Source organism: Meriones unguiculatus, chromosome 10, assembly GCF_030254825.1.
Source record: "Meriones unguiculatus strain TT.TT164.6M chromosome 10, Bangor_MerUng_6.1, whole genome shotgun sequence".
In the NCBI taxonomy this organism is placed as follows: domain Eukaryota; kingdom Metazoa; phylum Chordata; class Mammalia; order Rodentia; family Muridae; genus Meriones; species Meriones unguiculatus.
The window spans coordinates 47,713,978-47,735,623 of NC_083358.1; the positions used below are offsets into that span (position 1 = coordinate 47,713,978).

At 38.7% G+C, this 21,646-nt stretch overlaps 1 protein-coding gene across 10 annotated transcripts in view; it reads left to right on the forward strand.

The window, feature by feature from the left end:
* Lrrc7 (leucine rich repeat containing 7) overlaps positions 1 to 21,646 on the forward strand; it is a 688,618-nt gene that overhangs the window by 163,961 nt on the left and 503,011 nt on the right. For 9 of the 10 annotated variants that reach the window (XM_060392421.1, XM_060392420.1, XM_060392426.1 and 6 more), the window contains exon 2: positions 1,809 to 1,906. In XM_060392421.1, coding sequence (XP_060248404.1) covers positions 1,809 to 1,906 — 98 coding nt within the window. Of the gene's footprint in view, positions 1 to 1,808; positions 1,907 to 21,646 lie in introns of those variants that run through there. The other variant, XM_060392424.1, reaches the window with a different exon arrangement.

Sequence of the window (21,646 nt, forward strand, 5' to 3'; positions counted from 1 at the left end):
TGGAGTAAGACACAAACACTCAGTCTTTACAGTCTCTTACTGGGCTATGTATGAGCTTTGTCCATATGCTGGTGAGGTGTGTGTGCATGTGTAAGTGTGTGTGTGTGTATATGTGTTTGTGTACACAAATGTACACAAATGCCAGAAGACAAAGTTGGCTTTCATTGTTCAGTCTTCTTTGTGTGTTTGAAACTTGTTGAGTCTGTTGTACTGGCTTTTCATCAAGCTCCAAGGATGCATCTGGCTGCTTCCCTAGCACTGGGGTTACAAGAGCATGCCACCACACCCAGTATTTCTTCCTTAGTTTTTGGAGATCAAATTCCAGTCATTGTGCTTATAGGGCCAGCACTGGTATTACTGAGTTGTCTCTTCAGCTGTGCATCATGATATTTTTAATTTAATTTTATTTTATTAATTACACTTTATTCAATTTGTATCTCCCCTAAACCCCTCCCTCCTCCCCTCCCAGTCCCACCCTCCCTCTCCCTTCTTCATGAATACCCCTCCCCAAGTCCAGTGATAAGGGAGGTCCTCCTCTCCTTCCTTCTGATCTTAGTCTATCAGATCACATCAGGAGTGGCTTTTTAACATGTTACATTAAAAAGACCTTTTAAATGCCAAGCACATGCATGGTCTTTGGTTGAGTGTCAGTCTCAGAAAAGACCCTGTGCCCAGATATATTTGGTCCTTGTGGAGCTCCTATCCTTTCCACGTCATACTAACTCCTCCTTCTTTCATATAATTCCCTGCACTCTGCCAAAGGTTTGGTTATTAGTCTTAGTATCTGCTTTGAAACACTACTAGGTAGAGTCTTTCAGAAGCCTTTTGTGGTAGACTCCTGTCATATGTTCAATGCACATCCCATTTGTCTTTCTAAATGAAGATAGACCATGTATGGGTATAACCTAGAACCTCTGCCAGGATGTAGCCCATGGAAGCTCAGCAACCAAAGCTCAGCAACCAATTGGTTTCCCATAGTAAGGGAAACAAGGACTATTTCTAACAGGAACTCAATGGCTGGCTCTTTGACCTCCCCACCCCCAAGGGAGGAGCAGTCCTGCTAGGCCACAGAGGAGGACTTTGCAGCCAGTCCTGAAGATACCTGATAAAACAGGGTCAGATAGGGTAGAAGGTCCTCCCCTATCAGTGGACTTGGAAAGGGGCAGGGAGGAGATGAGGGAGGAAAGGTGGGATTGGGAGGGAATGAGGGAAAGGGATACAGCTGGGATGCAGAGTTAATAAAATGTAACTAATAAGAAAAATAAAGGAAAAAAAAAACAGAAAATAAAATGCCAAGCACACTCCAACTCATCACATTTCCTCTTACCTTGCCGTCTTATTTGTGAGATACTTAATGGTGTGGGCTACAAAACTTCTGTTAGTATTTAAATTTGAATTTGATATTTACATTATCAGTCAAGATTAGAGTATTAAAATACTCTTGGTAGCCCACGGTAGCTCAGTAACCAAGTGGTTTTCCCTAGTAAGGGGAATAGGAACTATTTTTGACATGAGCTCAACGACTGGCTTCTTTATCTCCTCCACCCCCCCGGGAGAGGAACAGTCCTGCTAGGCACAGAGGAGGACATGGCAGCCAGTTCTGAAGATACCTGATAAGCTGGGGTCAGATGGAAGGGGAGGAGGACCTCCCCTAGCAGTGGACTTGGAGAGGGACAGGAAGGTGATGAGGGAGGGAGGGTGGGATTGGGAGGGAATGAGGGACAGGGCTACAGCTGGGATATAAAGTAAATAACCTGTGATTAATATAAAAATTAATAATAAAAATACTCTTGGTCTTTCTCTAACAGGATGGAGAGCCTAATACGGGGAAGGAATCCCCCACAATATCAGCGAAGTCCTTACAAGGAGGCTCGTGCAGCCCTTCGAAAGAGGCCTGAAGAGGAGTGTAAGTATGTCTAATCAGATTAAATATGTTCTACGTAGAATTTCGGTGAGTGGAAGAAAAACAAAAATGAACATTTAAAAGCTCAGAAAATTAGAGAGGTACTCAATAGGTATATGTTAAATTGACCTTTTAAAAATGTTACAACAAATACAAGTTCTGTGAGCCCCAATTTCCCATGAGTATTTTCTGGCACTTCAAGAACTTCCTATTTGGTTTTTGTGTTAAATGAGAAAAGTCCACACAGTACTCTAAATGTTTCAGTATCTCTATACTTCATACATACCAATGTCTTGAGGTAAAGAACCTTATAAAAATGTGCTTAAAATCAACATTTTGCAGTTTCCTTTGCACTACATTTCTCTTTTGAACATTTTTTTCTTTCTTAAAATGTCATCCTCTTTGAAAAACACTGTGTTACTAGAGAATTAAATGCCTCAGGATAAATGTAGACCCATTTGTCAAACTGAAATGTTTGATTTAATGGAATTTAGTAAACTGTTTTGAAATATAGATGCTATAAATGACACTCTAAAGACACCTTAATCCAGCCTCAAATTATTTTATATTAGAATGTGTAGTCATCTGTAGAGACTTCATTTAAATATTTATATACCATTGCATATCACAGATTGTTGGAGACTTTTGACATGATATTTGCATCTGAAGTTTTAAAGATGATTCATAATATGAACTTTCCTTGTGATATTTGCATGTAATTATTTTCAGTATAATAAATTATGACACTTATCTGAATTTTTCCAATTTTAAAAACTTAATTTTTAATTTCTTAACCATGAAGTTAATACTGAGCTCCACAGTCATAGATAGCACAATAGGTTATTTTTATACTTGCATTTAAATTAGTTTGAAGTGTGGGGAAGGATCAAATGCACTGCCTGCATATTCAGCAAGTGAAGTGCTTTCAATATGTGTTGTGTAGTAAAGTGAATAGACTCTTTTTGCAGTAGCTTCTATGTCGTTCACTAGAGTGTTGATCTTTTACATGGTGGATTCATGTCTTTTAACCCTATAAACAATATCCAATTAAAAAAAAAAACTTAAATGTGAAAGTGAAGATGCTGTTCAGCCAAAAATACTTATGGAGATCTTTGCTTTTAAGTATCATTTCTTTTACTGAATTCATAAGAAACACTGTCTTTCTCCTCAATTCTTTATATTTGTCTATGGTATAGGTCTATCAATCTTACTTAAAAACTCAGAAGATATGTGGATACATTGATAGATGGTTCCCAGAGAAATAGGAATTTCCATGAGTACCCCTTTAGTGAATTATATAAGCTAATAGTTACTCAATTGAAGTTTACTGTGGCATCCATCCTAATGCCTGTTCCTGTATATAAGACTTTGTGGAAACATGGGTATCACATATTTGTTTAGATGTTTTGCAGAACTACTTTTAGTTGTAAAGAAACACTCAAGCTGTCATGACTCAGGCCAAATGCTCTGCAGAACAAAGCCAAAGTCCTTTACCTGGTTCTCTATAGGAAAGTTTATATTTATAAAGTCTCATTAAGTAGTGCAGACTGGCCTCTGCCTCAGCTTCTAAGTGTTGACATAATGACCCAGCCATCCCACATGGCTTGAGAAAGATTTGAACTCCTGTCTGATGTAGTGGTTCATAAATTCTGGCATTTAAGCCAGTAGCAGATGATTCACCCAAGAACTCAATAAATGTGAAGATTCAAAGGCTTGTGGCCAAACTTGCTAAATTAAATATCTCATTTGAGAGTGGTTATCTGTATTTTAAGAAGCCATATTAGAGATGATGATGCAAGGTTAAGCCTAAAAATTACTGGCTAAGCAAGTAATTGATGGCAAATAAGAGTAACCCATCAACTACACAAGACTAATGATGATAACTATATTGGTAGATACATTTCATACTTAAGCCTTATTGCTTCCTGGTATAAACTACATATATTGACTATACATATTTCATATATAGGTAAGAAAATTATTACTATAACTACTGGAAGCCCCTACATGAAATATATATATTATATATACTTATAAATGTGTTTTATATGTATGTAATTTTATTATCTTCCACAGAGATCTAAGTTGCCCCTTGTTAATGTAATGGGAAGTCCCTCCTGTGTTCTAATAGGGAAGCATTAACTCCCAAGAAACAGACATTTTTTTTAATATTAGAAACAAAACATTGTAGTAGTTTATTAACTTTAGAGATGCATGAAGATGTCACCTCTCTAACACAAGACATGTGACAGTATCTACTTGCAGTACACTCTTGTTATATTCATAAAGAACTCAATTTATATACCTCTAAAATATGGGTGATGGTGAGTCATGCCTTGATGCCTTGCAGGACTGTTGTGAGGAGACAAATATTTACATTAAGTGTGTGCACACAATCTGAGACATAAAAATTTTTCTTTGGCCCTTTGATTTTTTTCACAGCCTCAAACTTTGTCTGTTGCTAATATTACTGTCTTATACTAAATTAATTTCTGTTTAAGAATAATAGGATATTTTTTATATCAAAAATATAAATTATCTGAAAATTCATGAGCCTTTAGCTTCCAAAGAATGAAATGCCAAAAACTGAAAATTCATGTTACTCCTTTTATAGAAAAAAAATAATGTGTAATGCAAGTTCCACACAGGCTGCATCAGGCTGACTTGGCAACTACTAGACTATAATTCATGTTATCCAGCAATGCACCTAACATGTGATGAAGTGACGCCTGTTGATGCCACAGGTTCAGCCTAGGGTCCAACCCACACTGTCTGCTCATTTCCCAGGGCAAGCTGCCACATCAGAAAAGCAGCATCACAGAGGGTCTAGGGGCATCATCTACCTGTGTGGAGAACAAAGAATGCGGAGCTCCGTTCAGATGTCAGTATCTCTTTGTAGAAGGTCTTGCTAATGGCATATTTCACACTACTACCTTTTGTAAGCACTAATCTTTTATTGTATTTTCAATATTGACATCAATCTTAGGTCACCAGACACTGCTCTTAGGTAGTTATTAAATATTAATTTTATCTAGCTGTGCTGTGTCTACCAAGGCTGAGCAAACATCCAGAAAAAAAATAAGTTAATTCTTATATAAACAAACTTTCAGACACAGCCAAGTTATTCCTCATTTTAAAAAAGTCTAATAAAAATTTGTCCTTGAGGAGGTCATCCAGTCCTGAAGATAACTGAAAAAACAGGGTCAGATAAAAGGGAAGGAGGTCCTCCCCAGTCAGTGGACTTGGAAAGGGGCAGGAAGGAGATGAGGGAGGGAGGGTTTGGGAGGGAATGAGGGAGCGGGATACAGACAAAATACAGGGTTAATAAAATGTAACTAATGATAAAAAAAAATAAAATAAAACTAAAAATAAATAAAACACAGTCAAGGAAAAAAATTGTCCTTGAAACTACAACCTTATTCAGTTTATGTTCTGTTCCAAAGATCTCCCCAAAGAGCCATCTGTGGCAGCCCAATTTGCTTGCTTCACACTTGGTCCCTCAAACAAGCCTGATGGGGCTTCAACCTGTCATTCCACTCATAAAACTTCCATTCAAGTCACCAATGACCTCTTCATGCTGCTATAAAGATTTTCTATCTCCATGACACCAGCTCCAATACATCCATTGGTTTAATTTATCATGTATTTATCTCAATTGTGTGTCAGGAGTTTAGGCCTAGCTTCTCTGGGCCTTACCAGGAGCTCAGTTTGGGAAGGATCTATTTGTGAATGCTTTCAAGCTGACAGCTAATTTCTTTTTGCTGGCTGCTTTCTGCAGACACCTCTTAAGTTCTATATACTTTCCCTTTTGGCTGTATGGGCACTCTAAATGGATGCATATTCTCCCTTTTCCCAGTTAAACTTTCCCCCCTGTTTTACACCTTTTCAACTGACTAAACCAAAACCACCCAAGATAATCTCATTTTCTGTTAATTCAAAATAATACTGCTGGAGCCACAGTGTCAATGCATTTTTGCCATATTCTCTTGGCTCGCAGAAAATTACAGTTTTCTTTTTTGTAAAAATCCAATATCAGAAGATGTAATGACATTGACAACAGCACAATCTTAGATTTCTGCTTTGCCATTTGTTAAACTCATCAAGCATTTTAAGTGCTTTCTAAAATAAATAAATAAATAATCTAAGTATTTACAGTCTTCCAAAGAGCATTTGTTAAAATCTGATTACTGAAGGATGATAGTAGGAGGCATGCTTTGAGATGAAGTTTGAGCATCAGAACAGAATCATTGTAAATGGAGTTGGTAATCTCATAAAAGGACCCCAAGAGACTTCTTCATCCTTCCTATACTGTGAGCACATATGTGAAAGGGACCTCCATGAACCATAAAATGTCCCTTACCAAGATCCCAAAACATCCACACATTGATCTCAGAACTGTGGGAAGCACACTCTTCTGCTGATGAGTCTCTCAGGTGGCCACAGCTTGTTACAACAGGAATATATCAACACAGATGCTTCTGTGCTCATGACTACCATAGTAAAATGCTCTCATAGTTTTCCTCCAGTATTTTAGCTTACTCTCTTGCACACTCAACTGTCTCTTTCCAGCAATAAATACTAGTTATTAGAAGCAGTTCAATGTCTTCTTCGTTCTAAATATAACACCATATACTACCCCCACAGACATCCCATCAGTGTAAGCTAGTCCCGTAATCAGATGACTCACAACTGATATCTCCAGCCCACCTCAGCTATTTACACACTACGAAAATCACAAATACAGATCCAGGTTGCCCATACTCCTTTCAAACCCTGAACATCTTCTAGGATCTTTGTTTTACTTTTAAATGATGTTAAAAATCATTTTTTTAACTTTTCTTTTAATTATTATTATTATTTTTTTACACTTTATTCACTTTGTATGCCCCCATAAGCCCCTCCCTCCTCCCCTCCCAATCCCTCCCTCCCTCCCCCTTCTTCACTCATGCCCCACCCCAAGTCCACTGATAGGGGAGCTCCTCCTCTCCTTCCTTCTGATCTTAGTCTATCAGATCACATCCGGAGTGGCTGCATTGTCATTTTCTGTGGCCTGGTAAGACTGCTCTCCCCTCAGGGGGAGGTGATCAAAGAGCAGGCCTATCAGATTGTGTCGAAGGCAGTGCCTCTTCCCATTACTATGTATCCCACTTAGACACTAAACTGCCACAGATTGCATCTGCGCAGGGGTTCTAGGTTATCTCCATGCCTGGTACTTGGTTGGAGTATGGGTCTCTGGGAAGACCCCTGTGTTCAAATTTTCTGGTTCTGTTGCTCTCCTTGTGGGGTTCCTATCCTCTCCATAACCTACTATTTCCCACTTCTTACATAAGATTCCATGCACTCTGCCCAACAGTTGGCCATAAAGACTCAGTGTCTGCTTTGATAGTCTGCAGGGCAGAGCCTTTCAGAGGCCCTCTGTGGCAGGTTCCTAGGTTGTTTCCTGTTTTCTTCTTCTGATGTCCATTCTCTTTGGCTTTCAGGATGAGGATTGAGCGTTTCAGTTAGAGTCCTCTCTCTTGATTAGTTTATTTACATGGACAGATTTTAGGTGTATCCTATAAGTCTATATTAGTGAGTATATACCATGTGTCTTTCTGCTCACTCAGGATGATCCTTTCCAGGTCCCACCATTTACCTGCAAATTGCATGATTTCCTTATTTTTCATTGCAGAGTAATACTCCATTGTGTAGATATACCACAATTTCTGCATCCACTCTTCACTTGAGGGGCATCTGGGCTGTTTCCAGATTCTGGCTATTATAAATAAGGCTGCTACAAACATGCTTGAGCAAATGTCCTTATTGTCTACTTGAGCCTCTTTTAGATATATGCCTAGGAGTGGTATAAGTGGATCTTGAGGAAGCACTATTCCTAGTTGTCTGAGAAAGCACCAAATTGATTTCCAGAGTGGTTGTAGAAGTTTACATTCCCACCAGCACTGGGGGAGGGTTCCCCTTTCTCCACAACCTCTCCAACATGTGTTGTCACTTGAGTTTTTCATCTTGGCCATTCTGATGGCTGTGAGTTGAAATCTCAGGGTTGTTTTGATTTGCATTTCCCTAATGGCTAATGAAGTTGAGCATTTCTTTAAGTGTTTCTCTGCCATTCAATATTCCTCTACAGAGAGTTCTCTGTTTAGCTCTGTTCCCCATTTTTTAATTGGATTACTTGGTTTGCTGCTTTTCAGCTTCTTTAGTTCTTTATATATACTGGATATTAGCCCTCTATCAGATAAAGGATTAGTGAAGATTCTTTCCAAATCTGTAGGCAGTCCTTTTGTTTTGATGTCAGTGTCCTTTGATTTACAGAAGCTTTTCAGTTTCATGTGGTCCCATTTGTTGATTGTTGATCTTAGAGCCTGTGCTGTTGCTGTTCTGTTCAGGAAGTTTCCCACTGTGCCAATGAGTTCTGGGTATTCCCCACTTTTTTCCTACCCAATTTAATGTGTCTGGTTTTATGTTGAGGTCTTTGATCCACTTGGACTTCAGTTTTGTGCAGGGTGATAAGTATGGATCTATTTTCATTTTTCTACATGTAGACATCCAGTTAGACCAGCACCATTTGTTGAAGGTGCTATCTTTTTTCCACTGTATGGTTTTGGCATCTTTGTCAAAAATCAGGTGTCCATAAGAGTATGGGTTTATTTCTGGGTCTTCTGTTCAGTTCCATTGATCCACCATTCTGTTTCTATTTGTGGCTATCATGAAGAGTGTTGTTTCCCTAATTTCTTTCTCAGCCCTTTTGTCTTTTGTATACAGGAGTGCTACGCATTTTTTTTTTTTACTTAATTTTGTATCCAGCCACTTTCCTGAATGTATTTATCAGCTATAGGAGTTCCCTGGTAGAGTTTTTGGGGTCGCTCACATATACTATCATATCATCTGCAAATAGTGATAATTTGACTTCTTCCTTTCCAATGTGTATCCACTTGATCTCCTTCAACTGTCTTATTGCTCTAGCAAGGACTTCCATCACTATGTTCAAGATATATGGAGAGAGTGGGCAGCCTTGTCTTGTCCCTGATTTCACTGGGATTGCTTTAAGTTTCTCTCAGTTCAGTTTGATGTTGTCTATAGGCTTGCTGTGTATCTCCTTTACTATGTTTAGACATGTGCCTTGTATCCCTGATCTCTCCAATACTTTAAACATGAATGGATGCTGGATTTTGTCAAATGCTTTTTCAGCATCTAGGGAGATTATCATGTGGTTTTTTTTCTTTCAGTTTGTTAATATGGTGGATCACATTGATGGATTTCCATTTATTGAACCACCCTGCATACCTGGGATGAAGCCTACTTGGTCATAGTGGATGATATCTTTGATATGTTCTTGGATTCGGTTTGCAAGTATTTTGTTGAGTATTTTTGCATCTATGTTCATAAGGGAGATTGGCCTGAAATACTTTTTCTTTGTTGAGTCTTTGTGAGGTTTAGGTACCAAGGTGACTGTGGCTTCATAGAATGAGTTTGGTAATGTTCCTTCTCTTTCTATTTTGTGGAATAGTTTGAAGAGAATAGGAGTTAGCTCTTCTTTGATGGTCTGGTAGAATTCTGTGCTGAAACCATCTGGTCCTAGGTTTTTATTTTTGGATGGGAGACTTTTGATGACCGTTTCTATTTCCTTGGGGGATATAGGACTATTTAACTGATTTACCTGGTCCTGATTCAGCTTTGGTAAGTCAAATCAATCAAGAAAATTGTCCATTTCATTCAGATTTTCAAATTTTGTGGCATATACACTTTAAAAGTAAGTCCTAATGATTGTTTGGATTTCCTCAGTGTCTGTAGTTATGTCCCCCTTTTCATTTCTGATTTTGTTGCTTTGGGTGTTGTCTCTCTGCCTTTTGGTTAGCCTGGCTAAGGGTTTGTCGATCTTGTTGATTTTCTCAAAGAACCAGCTCTTGGTTTCATTGATTCTTTGAATTGTTTTATTTGTTTCTAATTGATTGATTTCAACCCTGATTTTGATAATTTCCAGCTGTCTACTCCTTTTTGGTGTGTCTGCTTCTTCTTTTTCTAGGGTTTTTAAGTGGGCCATTAAGATACTTGAATGAGCTGTCTCGAATTTCTTCTTGAAGGCACTTAGTGCTATGAACTTTCCTCTTAGCACTGCTTTCATTGTGTCCCACAAGTTTGGGTATGTTGTGTCTTAATTTTCATTGAGTTCTAGGAAGACTTTAATTTCTTTCTTTATTTCTTCCCTGACCCAGCTGTCATTTAGTAGCAAGTTGTTCAGTTTCCATGTGTATTTAGGCTTTTTACTATTTCTGTTGTTGCTGAGGTCCAGCTTTATTCCATGGTGATCAGACAGGATATAAGGGATTATTTCAATCTTCTTGTATCTGTTGAGTCTTGCTTTGTGACCAACTATATGGTCTATTTTGGAGAAGGTTCCATGAGGTGCTGAGAAGCAGGTAAATTCTTTTGTGTTTGGGTGTAAGGTTCTGTAAATGTCTGTTAGGTCTATTTGATTCATGACCTCTGTTAGAGACATTGTTTCTTTGTTTAATTTCTGTTTTGTTGACCTGTCCTTTGTTGAGAGTGGGGTGTTGAAGTCTCCCACTATTAATGTGTGGGGATCTATATGTGGTTTAAGTTTTATCAATGTTTCTTTTACAAATGTGGGCGCTCTTGTATTTGGGGCATAGATGTTCAGGATTGTGATGTCTTCTTGGTGGAATTTTCCCTTGATGAGTATGAAGTGTCCTTCCCCATCTGTTTTGATTTATTTTGGTTGAAAGTCTATTTTATCAGATATTAGAATGGCTACTCCTGCTTGCTTCCTGGGTCCATTTGCTTGAAAAGCTGTCTTCCAACCCTTTACCCTCAGGTAATGTCTATCTTTGTGTCTTAGGTGTGTTTCTTGTATGCAACAGATTGCTGGGTTTTGTTTATGTATCCATTCTGTTATTCTGTGTCTTCTTATTGGAGAGTTGAGTCCATTGATGTTGAGAGAGATTAATGACCAGTGGCTGTTAGATCCTTTGATTTTGATGTTGGTTGTTGTCATAATGTTGTGTGCTTGGTTGCTTTTTGTTTTACTGTAGTAAAGTTAATTATTTCCTGTGTTTTCTTGAAAGTAGCTAATTTTCTTGGGTTGTATTTTCCCTTCCAGTGTCTTCTGTAATGCTGAATTTGTGTAGGTATTGTTGAAATTTGTTTTTGTCATTGAATATCTTGTTTTCTCTGTCTATAAGGACTGAGAGTTTTGCGGGGTATAGTAGCCTGGGTTAATATCTGTGTTCTCTTAGGGTCTGCATGATATCTGTCCAGGACCTTCTGGCTCATAGTCTATGTTGAGAAGTCAGGTGTGATTCTAATGTGTTTGCCATTGTATGTTACTTGGCCTTTTTCCCTTGCAGCTTTTAGTATTTTTTCTTTGTTCTCTATACTTACTGATTTGATTATTATGTGGCAGGAGGATTTTCTTTTCTGTTCAGATTTGTTGGGTGTTCTGTAGGCCTCTTGTATTCTTATTGGCCTTTCCTTCAACTTGGGGAAATTTTGTTCAATGATTTTGTTGAAAATATTTTCTGGACCTTGGAGCAGGGAATCTTTTTTTTCCTCTATTCCTATTATTCTTAGGTTTCATTTTTTCATATTGTCTTGGATTTCTTGGATGGTCTGTGTCAGGAATTTTTTGGATTTAACATTTTCTTTGACAGATACATTGATTTCTTCCATTGTATCTTCTACACCTGAGATTCTTTCTTCTATCTCTTGTAGTCTGTTGGTTATGCTTACCTCTGTAATTCCTGTTTTATTCCCTAAATTCTTCCTCTCCGTTATTTCCTCCATTTGTTTTTTCTTTAATTTTTCCAGTTCTATCTTCACATCTTGAGTTGTTTTCTTTACTTCCTTCACCTGTCTGATTGTATTTTCCTCTTTTTCTTTTAGTTTCTTCAGCTATGTTTCTTTTATTTCTTTCAGTGATTTAATTATTTCTTCTCTGAAGGCCCCAAACTGTTTGGCTGCATCTTCCTGTATTTCTTCATGGATGGCCATAGTCTGCTTGTCTTATCTTCCTCCATTTGTTTATGGACAGCCATGATCTGTTTGTTTTTATCTTCCTCTAATTCTTTACGCATTTTATTTGTTTCCTCTATTATCCTCTTCATCAGCATAGATGTAAGGTCATCTTCTTGATTTTCTATTATGCTGGGTTGTCCAGGGCTACTTGTCCTGGATGGCTGGGTTCTGGAGATGCCATATTGCTCTGTCTTTTGTTGGTTGGACTTTTACGCTGATCTTTACCCTGGGCTGTTTTAGGTGTTAGCTGTCAGTTTCTGTGCTTCCTGGAGTCCTGAGGTAGGGAGAATCCCCTTGGCCAGAAGATGATTTTTCCTGAAGTCGGCCTCCTCTGCTTTTTGGGTATGGTCACTGTATGGCCAGTGTTTCTCAGGAATTGCCACTGCTCACCTCAGGTGTATAGACCTGAGTAGTAGCTGGGGTCTTTGTTAGTTAGGGGGGCTCTCCTCTCACCCGTAGAAGTTCTCAAGACAGTTGCCCTGCTGCTGGGTTTGTCTTTCTGAATTTAGTGAGCTGTTGTTGTTGTTACACTGTTTTCCAGGAACAGTCCTCTTGAAGATCTGCTCATTCCCTAGCTGTGGGGTTTTCTCCCAACAGGGAAACTCAGTCTGGTATCCTGGGGTGTACAGTTCTGTTCGGGAAGGTGAGAGGAGCACCCAGCAAGTCTCTGGGCCAGGGGCTGAGTTCTCCACTCTGGGCCTGGAGAATGTGTTGAGTTGAGAATGTTGAGTTGGCCCCTGGGGGGCACAGCTCTAGTCTGGAGGCTGTGCGTGCCTCTCTAGGCTAGCAACTGAGGGGTCCTCTCTGGTCTTCAGCCTGGGCGCCTCACTCTGGTCTTGAGGCTGGGTGCCTCACTCTGGGCTGGAAGCTGTGTCCTTGTCTGGTATGGCGCCTGCAGGTGCCATTCTAGTCCGGATGCTGTGCACCCAGGTCTGGGATGGCAGCTGAGGGTGCTGCTTTGGTCCAGAGGCTCTACGCTCTGATATGGGCTGGCAGTGTGTGTCCCCTTCTGGGCCAGATTGGGGACCGCCCTTCTGTCTAGCATGGGAGTAGAACCCGCAGGCACAGACGCGCTTGGCTCTGCCTTTCGGGCCTTTGGGAGACTGGGCGTCTTCTTAAACTGGGAAATTTTCCTAAGACCTTTTCAGGGTGGGGCTGTCAGCTGAGTGCTCTGAGATCAGACCAGCCGATTCCCTCCCTATGGGTTTGCACCGGATAATGAAACTCAGTTTCTGGTGCCCGGGGGCCCACAGTTCTATCTGAGGCAGAGAATCGGGTGTGCAGGCAGGGCTCTGTGCTGGAGCCTGGGTCCCTGGCTCTGGCTCTGGCTCTGGGCTGGCTCCTGGAGTGCCCACGGAACCCAAGTCTTTTCCAGGGGATGTCTAGATGACCTAAGGTCGGTCCCAATTGTTTCCTGCACCATGGGGTTATCTCTTGACTAGAAATTCCAGTCTCTGATGTTATGTTGCCCACAGTTCAGTCTGGAACCGTGACCAAAGCACACTGGCATGTGGCTCTGGGCTGGCGACCAAGCATCTGGCAGAACAGGGATCTCTTCCATGGTTTAGCTGGGTAAGTTGATAGCTGATTGAATTCCCCCACTGGGGTATCATCTCACCTGGGAAACACAATCACTTGTGTTTTATGGCCTCGAGTTCTGATTGCTGGTCACTGTGCAGATCCTGCTGTGCTGCTGGTCAGAATGAGAGTCCTCCTGGCGCTGCCATCTTGCCCCGCCCCATTAAAAATAATTTTAATCTAGGGGTCATTGCTCATTTTCTCTCACCCGTTTTGCTGTCTAATTTGATTTCAAGGTCTCTCAATGTCACCTCATAAGTACAATTTGACTCTCCCACAAATAACCCTTGCAATGGTTCCTAGGTGTTGCAGGACACTCCCTTATGTGACTTTCTTAAACACAGTTCTGAAAGTCGTCTTTCATCTTAACATTGCCCTAAGATTCTACCCATAAGCAGGAAGGCCTTTCTATAAGTGATAATCCCTCACAGAGCCACTCCTCTACTCCTCCAGGTTCATCATGAGCGTAACTTCTCTGCTCAAACCACACTGCAGTGTCATTAATCTTTGATCACAGTGGCACAAGTGTGATCTGTCAGAACTGTTAGTTAAGACTATCTGGAGATGCCATATTGCTCTGTCTTTTGTTGGTTGGACTTTTATGCTGACCTCCACCCATTGGGCTGTTTTAGGTGTTAGCTGTTAGTTTCTGTGCTTCCTGGAGTACTGAGGTAGGGAGAATCCCCTTGGCCGGAAGATGTGTGTGTATGTGTTTCTTTGTTTGTTTGTTTGTTTGTTTTTAAATGTCTTTGTCAACAATGAAGTGATCATACCTGGGTGGGACTACTTCTAGGCCCACTACTAATTTCCATTGGTCTTTTTTGGTGTGGCTTTTCAGTATAATTTGAAGTCATAAATTTTGTGACCATTAGCAGGGTTATTTTTGCTTAGGATTGCTTGATTATCTGTGGTCTTCTGTGTTTCTATATGAATTTCAGAATTAGGTTTTCTCGTTCTGTGAAGAATTGTCATTGGATTTTGATGAGAACTGTATTGACTGTATATTAGTTTTAGAAATGTAGTCATTTCTCTAATTCAAGAGCAGGGCAGGTGCTTCAAACATGTGTCTTCTTAAATTTCCTATCTATCGTTGTTATTACTTCCTTGGGTAGATGTGTTCCTAAATATTTTTTGAACCCATTACAAATGAGATAGTTTTCCTGTTTCTTTCTAAACAAGTTTGTTCTTGGCTTACCTCTGATGGAATAGAAGCTGCTGATTTCCACATACTGATTTTGTGTTCTTCAGCTTTACTGAAAGTGTTTAACATATCTGAAAGTTTTCTGGTAGATTCTTTTAAGTACAGAATCATATAATTTGAATATTGGGATAATTTGAAATCCTCCTTTTCTGTTTTTATACCTTTTATATCTATCTCTGTTGCTTTGATTAAAATTTAGAATGCTATATTAAATAGGAATGGAGTGAATAAACATTATTATCTCATTCTAGAGGTTAAAGAATATATTTGCAAATTTTACCTATTTAGTATGATGTTAGAAATAGGTCTGTTGTACATAGACTTTATTTTGCTGAGTTACATTGCATGTGTTCTGGATTCTTATCTTCATGATTCTTATCATTAAGGCACTCAGAACTTTTTCAAATTTCATTTCTGCATCTGTAATGTAATCATGTAATTTTGGCATTAAGTTTATTTATATGGCATATTACCTTTATTATTTATATATATTTGCTCTTCTCAAATACAATTAACTTGGTGTTGGCATATGGTTGTTTATTGTTAATTCAATTTGTAAGTATCTTCTTAAGAAATTTTGTGTCCATGTTTGCCAGGGACATGGGATTTTAGGGATTTTTGTTCTGTTGTTGTTATTTAGTTTTGTCACCAAAGTTAATACTGACTCTGTAGAATTACTTTGGTCCTGTCCTTTTCCCTTCTATTTCATAGACTATTTTGAGAAGCATTTGTATTTTCTCATCTTTAAGTTCAATAGAATTCAGCAATAGATCTATCTAGTATTGGACTTCTTTTATGGGGAAACCATTAATTACTACTTTAATCTCATTGATTTTTATGGATATATTTACATTGCCTATATCCTGTTTTTTTTGTAGTAAATTATTTTATCTTTTTTAAATTTTATTTTATTAATTATACTTTATTCACTTTGTATCCGCCTATAAGCCCCTCCCTTCTCCCTCCCAATCCCACCCTCCCTCCCCCTTCTTCACTCATGCCCCTCCCAAGTCCACTGATAGGGAAGGTCCTCCGCTCCTTCCTTTTGATCTTAGTCGATCAGATCACATCAGGAGTGGCGGCATTGTCATCTTCTGAGGCATGGTAAGGCTGCTCCCCCCTCAGGGGGAGGTGATCAAAGAGCAGCCAATCAGATTATGCCAGGGCAGTTCCCCTTACCATTACTATGTAACCCATTTGGACACTACACTGCCATGAACTACATCTGTGCAGGGGTTCTAGGTTATCTCCATGCACGGTACTTGGTTGGAGTATGAGTCTCTGGGAAGACCCCTGTGTTCAAATTTTCTGGTTCTGTTGCTCTCCTTGTGGAGTTCCTGTCCTCTCCAGATCTTACTATTTCCCACTTCTTACGTAAGAATCCATGCTCTCTGCCCAACAGTTGGCCATAAGTCTCAGCATCTGCTTTGATAGTCTGCAGGGCAGAGCCTTTCAGAGGCCCTCTGTGGCATGTTCCTAGGTTGTTTCCTGTTTTTTTCTTCTTCTGATGTCCATTCTCTTTGCCTTTTGGGATGGGGATTGAGTGTTTTAGTCAGGGTCCTCTCTCTTGAATAGTTTCTTTAGATGTACAGATTTTCATAGGTTTATCCTATGTTATATATCTATATTAGTGAGTATATACCGTGTGTGTCTTTCTGCTTCTGGGACAGCTCACTCAGGATGATCCTTTCCAGGTCCCACCATTTACCTGCAAACTGCATGATTACCTTATTTTTCATTGCAGAGTAATACTCCATTGTGTAGATATACCACAATTTCTGCATCCACTCTTCACTTGAGGGGCATCTGGGCTGTTTCCAGCTTCTGACTATTACAAATAAAGCTGCTACAAACATGGTTGAGCAAATGTCCTTATTGTCTACTTGAGCCTCTTTTGGATATATGCCTAGGAGTGGTATAAGTAGATCTTGAGGAAGCACTATTCCTAGTTGTCTGAGAAAGTGCCAGATTGCTTTCCAGAGTGGTTATTCAAGTTTACATTCCCACCAGCAGTGGAGGAGGGTTCCCCTTTCTTCACAACCTCTCCAGCATGTGTTGTCTCTTGAGTTCTTGATCTTCGCCATTCTGATGGGTGTAAGGTGAAATCTTAGGGTTGTTTTGATTTGTATTTCCCTGATGGCTAATGAGGTTGAGCATTTCTTTAAGTGTTTCTCTGCCATTCGATATTCCTCTACAGAGGTTCTCTGTTTAGCTCTGTTCCCCATTTTTTAATTGGATTACTTGGTTTGCTGCTTTTCAGCTTCGTTAGTTCTTTATATATACTGGATATTAGCCCTCTGTCAGATAAAGGGTTGGTGAAGATTCTTTCCCAATCTGTAGGCATTTGTTTTGTTTTGATGACAGTGTCCTTTGCTTTATAGAAGCTTTTCAGTTTCATGAGGTCCCATTTATTGATTGTTGCTCTTAGAGCCTTATATCCTGGTTTTAATTTCTTAGATTATATGTCTTTCTTTTTTTAATCTTCAAACATTTGTCATTTATTTAAAGTGAAGTTTACAAAAATAATTTCATATTTTTTTCAGAATTATAACACATTATTATTCTTATTTTAGTGAATCATTGTTTCTGTGTTCTCCAAAGGAAACAATTACTTTTATGTATATTTTGCAACATTTACAATTTTTATGCCTCTTTCTGTTTAATTTTGGTTTCTAAATATGTTGGATTAAATATATGTAAAAATATTAAAAGATAGCAATGATAAATTCATGTCTTTTACTTTATTTTATTTATTACATATTTTTCACTTTATATCCCAGTTATAGCTCCCTTCCTCATGCACTCTCAATCCTGCCCTCCCTCCCTCTTCTCCTCCCATGTTCCTCCCCCAGTCCACTGATAAGGCAAGTCCTCTTCCCCTTCTATCTGACCCTAGCCTGTCAAGTCTCATCAGGTCTGTCTGCATTGTCTTCCTCTGTGACCTGGTAAGACTGCTCCCCTTTCAGCTGGAGGTGATCAAAGAGCCAGCCCATGAGTTTATGTCAGAGATGGTCCCTGTTCCTATTATTGGAGAACCCTTTTGGACACTGAGCTGCCATGAACTACATCTGTGCAGGGGTTAAATGTTATCTCCATGCATGGTCCTTGGTTTGAGTATCAGTCTCAGAAAAGACCCATGTGCCCCCTTTTTTGTTGTTGTTCTGTTGTTCTCTTTGTGGAACTCCTGTCCTCCAAGTCTTTCATCTCCCCCTTCTTTCATAAGATTCCCTGAACTCTGAAAAAGTTTCCTTCTATTTTCAAACTCACTAAAATATAATGTTTTATGTATTCTCTAATGACTTTCTGGATTTCACTGAGAAGTTCCTTTTATGTCTAATTTTATTAATTTGTGTTTTCTCTCCATTTTAGTTAGGGTTTTGTCAAACTTGTGAATTTCTTTTTAAAAATTAGCTCTGTTTAATCAACTTTATATATTGTTTCTTCAGTCTCTATCTTATTAATTTTCCTTCATCTTTACTATTTCTTAACAGATGGACTTGACCTCTCATTTTTTTCTCTAAAATATGAAAGTTTATTATTAGGTTATTTATTGAGTCCTTTTTGGTTTTTCTTTAATGTAAACATTTATAGAGATGAGCTTTCTTTTTCATACTAAATTGAGTATTCTGGAGGTTACTATAAACATTAGTACCATTTTCATTTGATTCTAGGAATTGTAAATTTTCTTCAATAACTTGGTATTCATGTAGAGGTGTGTTGTTCAGACTCTAGGTATGCCTGTATTTCCCAAGGTTTCTGTAACAGTTGAGTTCTACCTTATTCCACCACTGGCTGATAAGAGACAAATAATATTTTTATATTTTATTTGTTGAAGTTTATTTTGTGGTCTATAATGTTATCAGTTTCAGAGAAGGTTCAATTTGCCACTGAGAAGAATGTACATTGTCTGTTGGTTTAAATATTGCAGATATATCTGCTAAATACCACTGGTTTGTTGTATTACCTAGTTTTAAGGCTCTTTATTGATATTTACTTTGGGAAACATAGCTAAATATTACAGTGGCATGCTGATACTTTCCATTGTATTCAGGATATATGTAGCTATTTGTGTCCTTTACTATTTGTTTTGTGAATCTGGGACTCTTACGACTCAAACAGTGCTAGCAAAACTGAATACCTACCTGTAAGATTATGAACTTAGATGGAGAAATTTTGTCCTGTCAAATCAACTGAAAATGGATCAAAGATCTTAAAACTTGAAAAACTGAAAACACAGGAAAAGCATTTCAAGATGCAGACACAGTCAAGAATTTACTGAACAGGTCTCCAGTTGCACAAATGAGAATGAACAAGATTAAAATACTTTTGCATATCAAAGGAAAGTACCAGAACATAAACAGACATCCTACACAGTAAGACAAAACTTATGTGAGTCATGCTTCAGAAAAAAAGGTTAATTTCTAGAATATGTAAAGAACTATATAAATTATCACACATGAAAACTGTCAATCAGTCACTGGGCCAATGAGATTAATATTATGTTTAGGAAAACAATAATAACCTGACCAAATCAAGTACTTATATCATGTAATCATTCCAAATTTTAAAATATTAAGCACCTTTAGTAAAGGTCATTATATTTAGTCATGTTGCTATCTTGATATTAGCCACTAGAAGTAAATGAACCTGGTCCTATGCTTGGGCTGGCTTTACAAACTCCCGGCATTGTCAATTATAATCCCCAAGTTCTGGCTGTATGTTTCCCTCTATACCAAGGTGTAGCATGTCATTTTCTTGTAACTGCTCATATTTGTAATTATCCTTTTCCTCCTACCACACAAGAACAGGGGATGAAACACTGGGTTTCATACAGGGTAGACGATTATGCACCACTGAGCTACATCCCAGTGCCCTTCCTCTTTTATTATTTTTTAAAAGTTTGAGATAGTCTTCATAAGTTGCTTAGATTGGTCTGAAACTCATTCTGTAGCTCAAGCTAGCCTTGAACTTTAAATCTTCCTCCTTCATCTACCTGAGTAGAAGAAATTAAAGACTTATACATTAAAGCTAGAATCAACTACCTTACCTTTTGACATTGTTTCCCATTTTACTTTTCACTTTCAGAGATCTGGGAACTTGGACAGTCATCCTTGATAAGAATTATAGTTTTAAAATGGCAATGAATAAAACATTTAAACATCAATACAACATAGATGTTTTATGATAAGTAGAGAAATATCAGTACAAAATGTGAATGAAATATATGCAGGGACTTTCCTGTGGAAAAGACTTGGAAAGCCTAGGATCTCATCCCTAGTGAGATAAAAAGCAAAATAGCAAATCAAGGGCTAACCTGAGCTACATAGTCAGACCCTATCTCAAACAACAAAACAAAGATGTGATTCTGGAGCTTCAGTCCTCTAGTAAGCTTGATCTCAGCTCTGCTGTCTGAAAAAAAAATATTTTTAATTAATAAATTTATTTATATACTTTATACTCTCATCATAGCCTCCTCCCCTCCAGGTCTCACCCTCCTTCCCTCTTCATCCTTCCTCCCCTATTCCTCAGAAAAAGCTCTTGTCACCTCCAGGTCCTTCTATTCTCCTCCCTTCGTCGACTTTTCAACAAGACTCTGTACGCTTCACACAAAGTTTGGCTGTGAGTCTCCCCATCTATTTCTATCTGCTGCAGGGTAGAGCCTCTCAGAGAACAGCTATGCTAGGTTCCTGTCTGCAAGTATAGCAGAGTATCATTAATAGTGTCTGGGGTAGGCTCTTTCCCATCATGTAGGTCTCAGGTTGGGGCAGGTATTTCTTGGACATTCCCTCAATCTCTGCTCTGTCTTTATCCCTGGACACCAAGGCAGGATAAATTTTGTATAAAAGCTTTTGCACATAAGTTAGTGTTCCTCTCCCTCCACGAAAGGTTCTCTCTAATTAGAGGGTGGCCTCTTCAGTCTCCATGACCCTTGCTACTAAGAGTCTCAACTTGAGTCACCCCCATATTTTCCCAGAAGCCTACAATGTCTTAGGTCTCTGCTTGTCACAGAGATGCCACTGCTCTTGGTTTCTCTTCTTTCTTCAGGCTCTCTGTCTCCCTCCCTTCCCCAGCTCTGCCCAGAACTGACCTCCACCCTATTTCCCTCTCCTATTTTATTCCCTCACTCCAACCACTTCAGTGGTCTATTCGATTTCCTCTTCTGAGTGAGATATAAATGTACTCCCTTTGGTCCTCTTTGTTTTTTATCCTATTTGAGTCTGTGAATTGTAGTATGTTTATCCTGTACTATATGGCTAAAATCCAGTTATAAATGAGTACATACCAAGTATGTCTTTCTGGATCTGGTTTATATCACTCAAGATGATTATTTTCCAGTTCCATCCTTTTTTTTTTCAAATTTCAGGATATCCTTGTTTGTTTGTTTGTTTGTTTGTTTTAAAATGGCTGAGTAGTATTACCTTGTGTAAATGTAGCACGATTTCTTTATATATTCTTCATTTGAGAAACATCTAAGTTGTTTCCAAATTCTGATTATTCTGAATAAAGCTGCTATGAACATAATTGAGCAAATGTTCTTGTTGAATGACAGAATATTTTGAGTATATGCCCAAGGTAGTATAGCTGGGTCTCGAGGGAGAGCTATTCCCAATTTTCTAAGTACAAATTGATTTCCAAAGTGGTTTGCACTCCCTCCATCAATAGAGGAGTGTTCCTCTTTCTCTACATGCTCTTCAACATGTACTGTCACTTGAGATTTTATCTTAGCCATTCTGACCAGTGTAAGATGAAATCTCAGAGTTGTTTTGATTTCTCTGATGAATAAGGATGTTGAGAATTTCTTTAAGTGCTTCTCAACCATTCAAGAGTCCTCTCTTGAGAATTCTGTTTCATTCTGTACTCAAGTTTTTAATTGGATTATTTTGTTTGTTGGTATTTAATTTATTTTTTGAGTTCTTTATTTTTGTTTGTTTGTT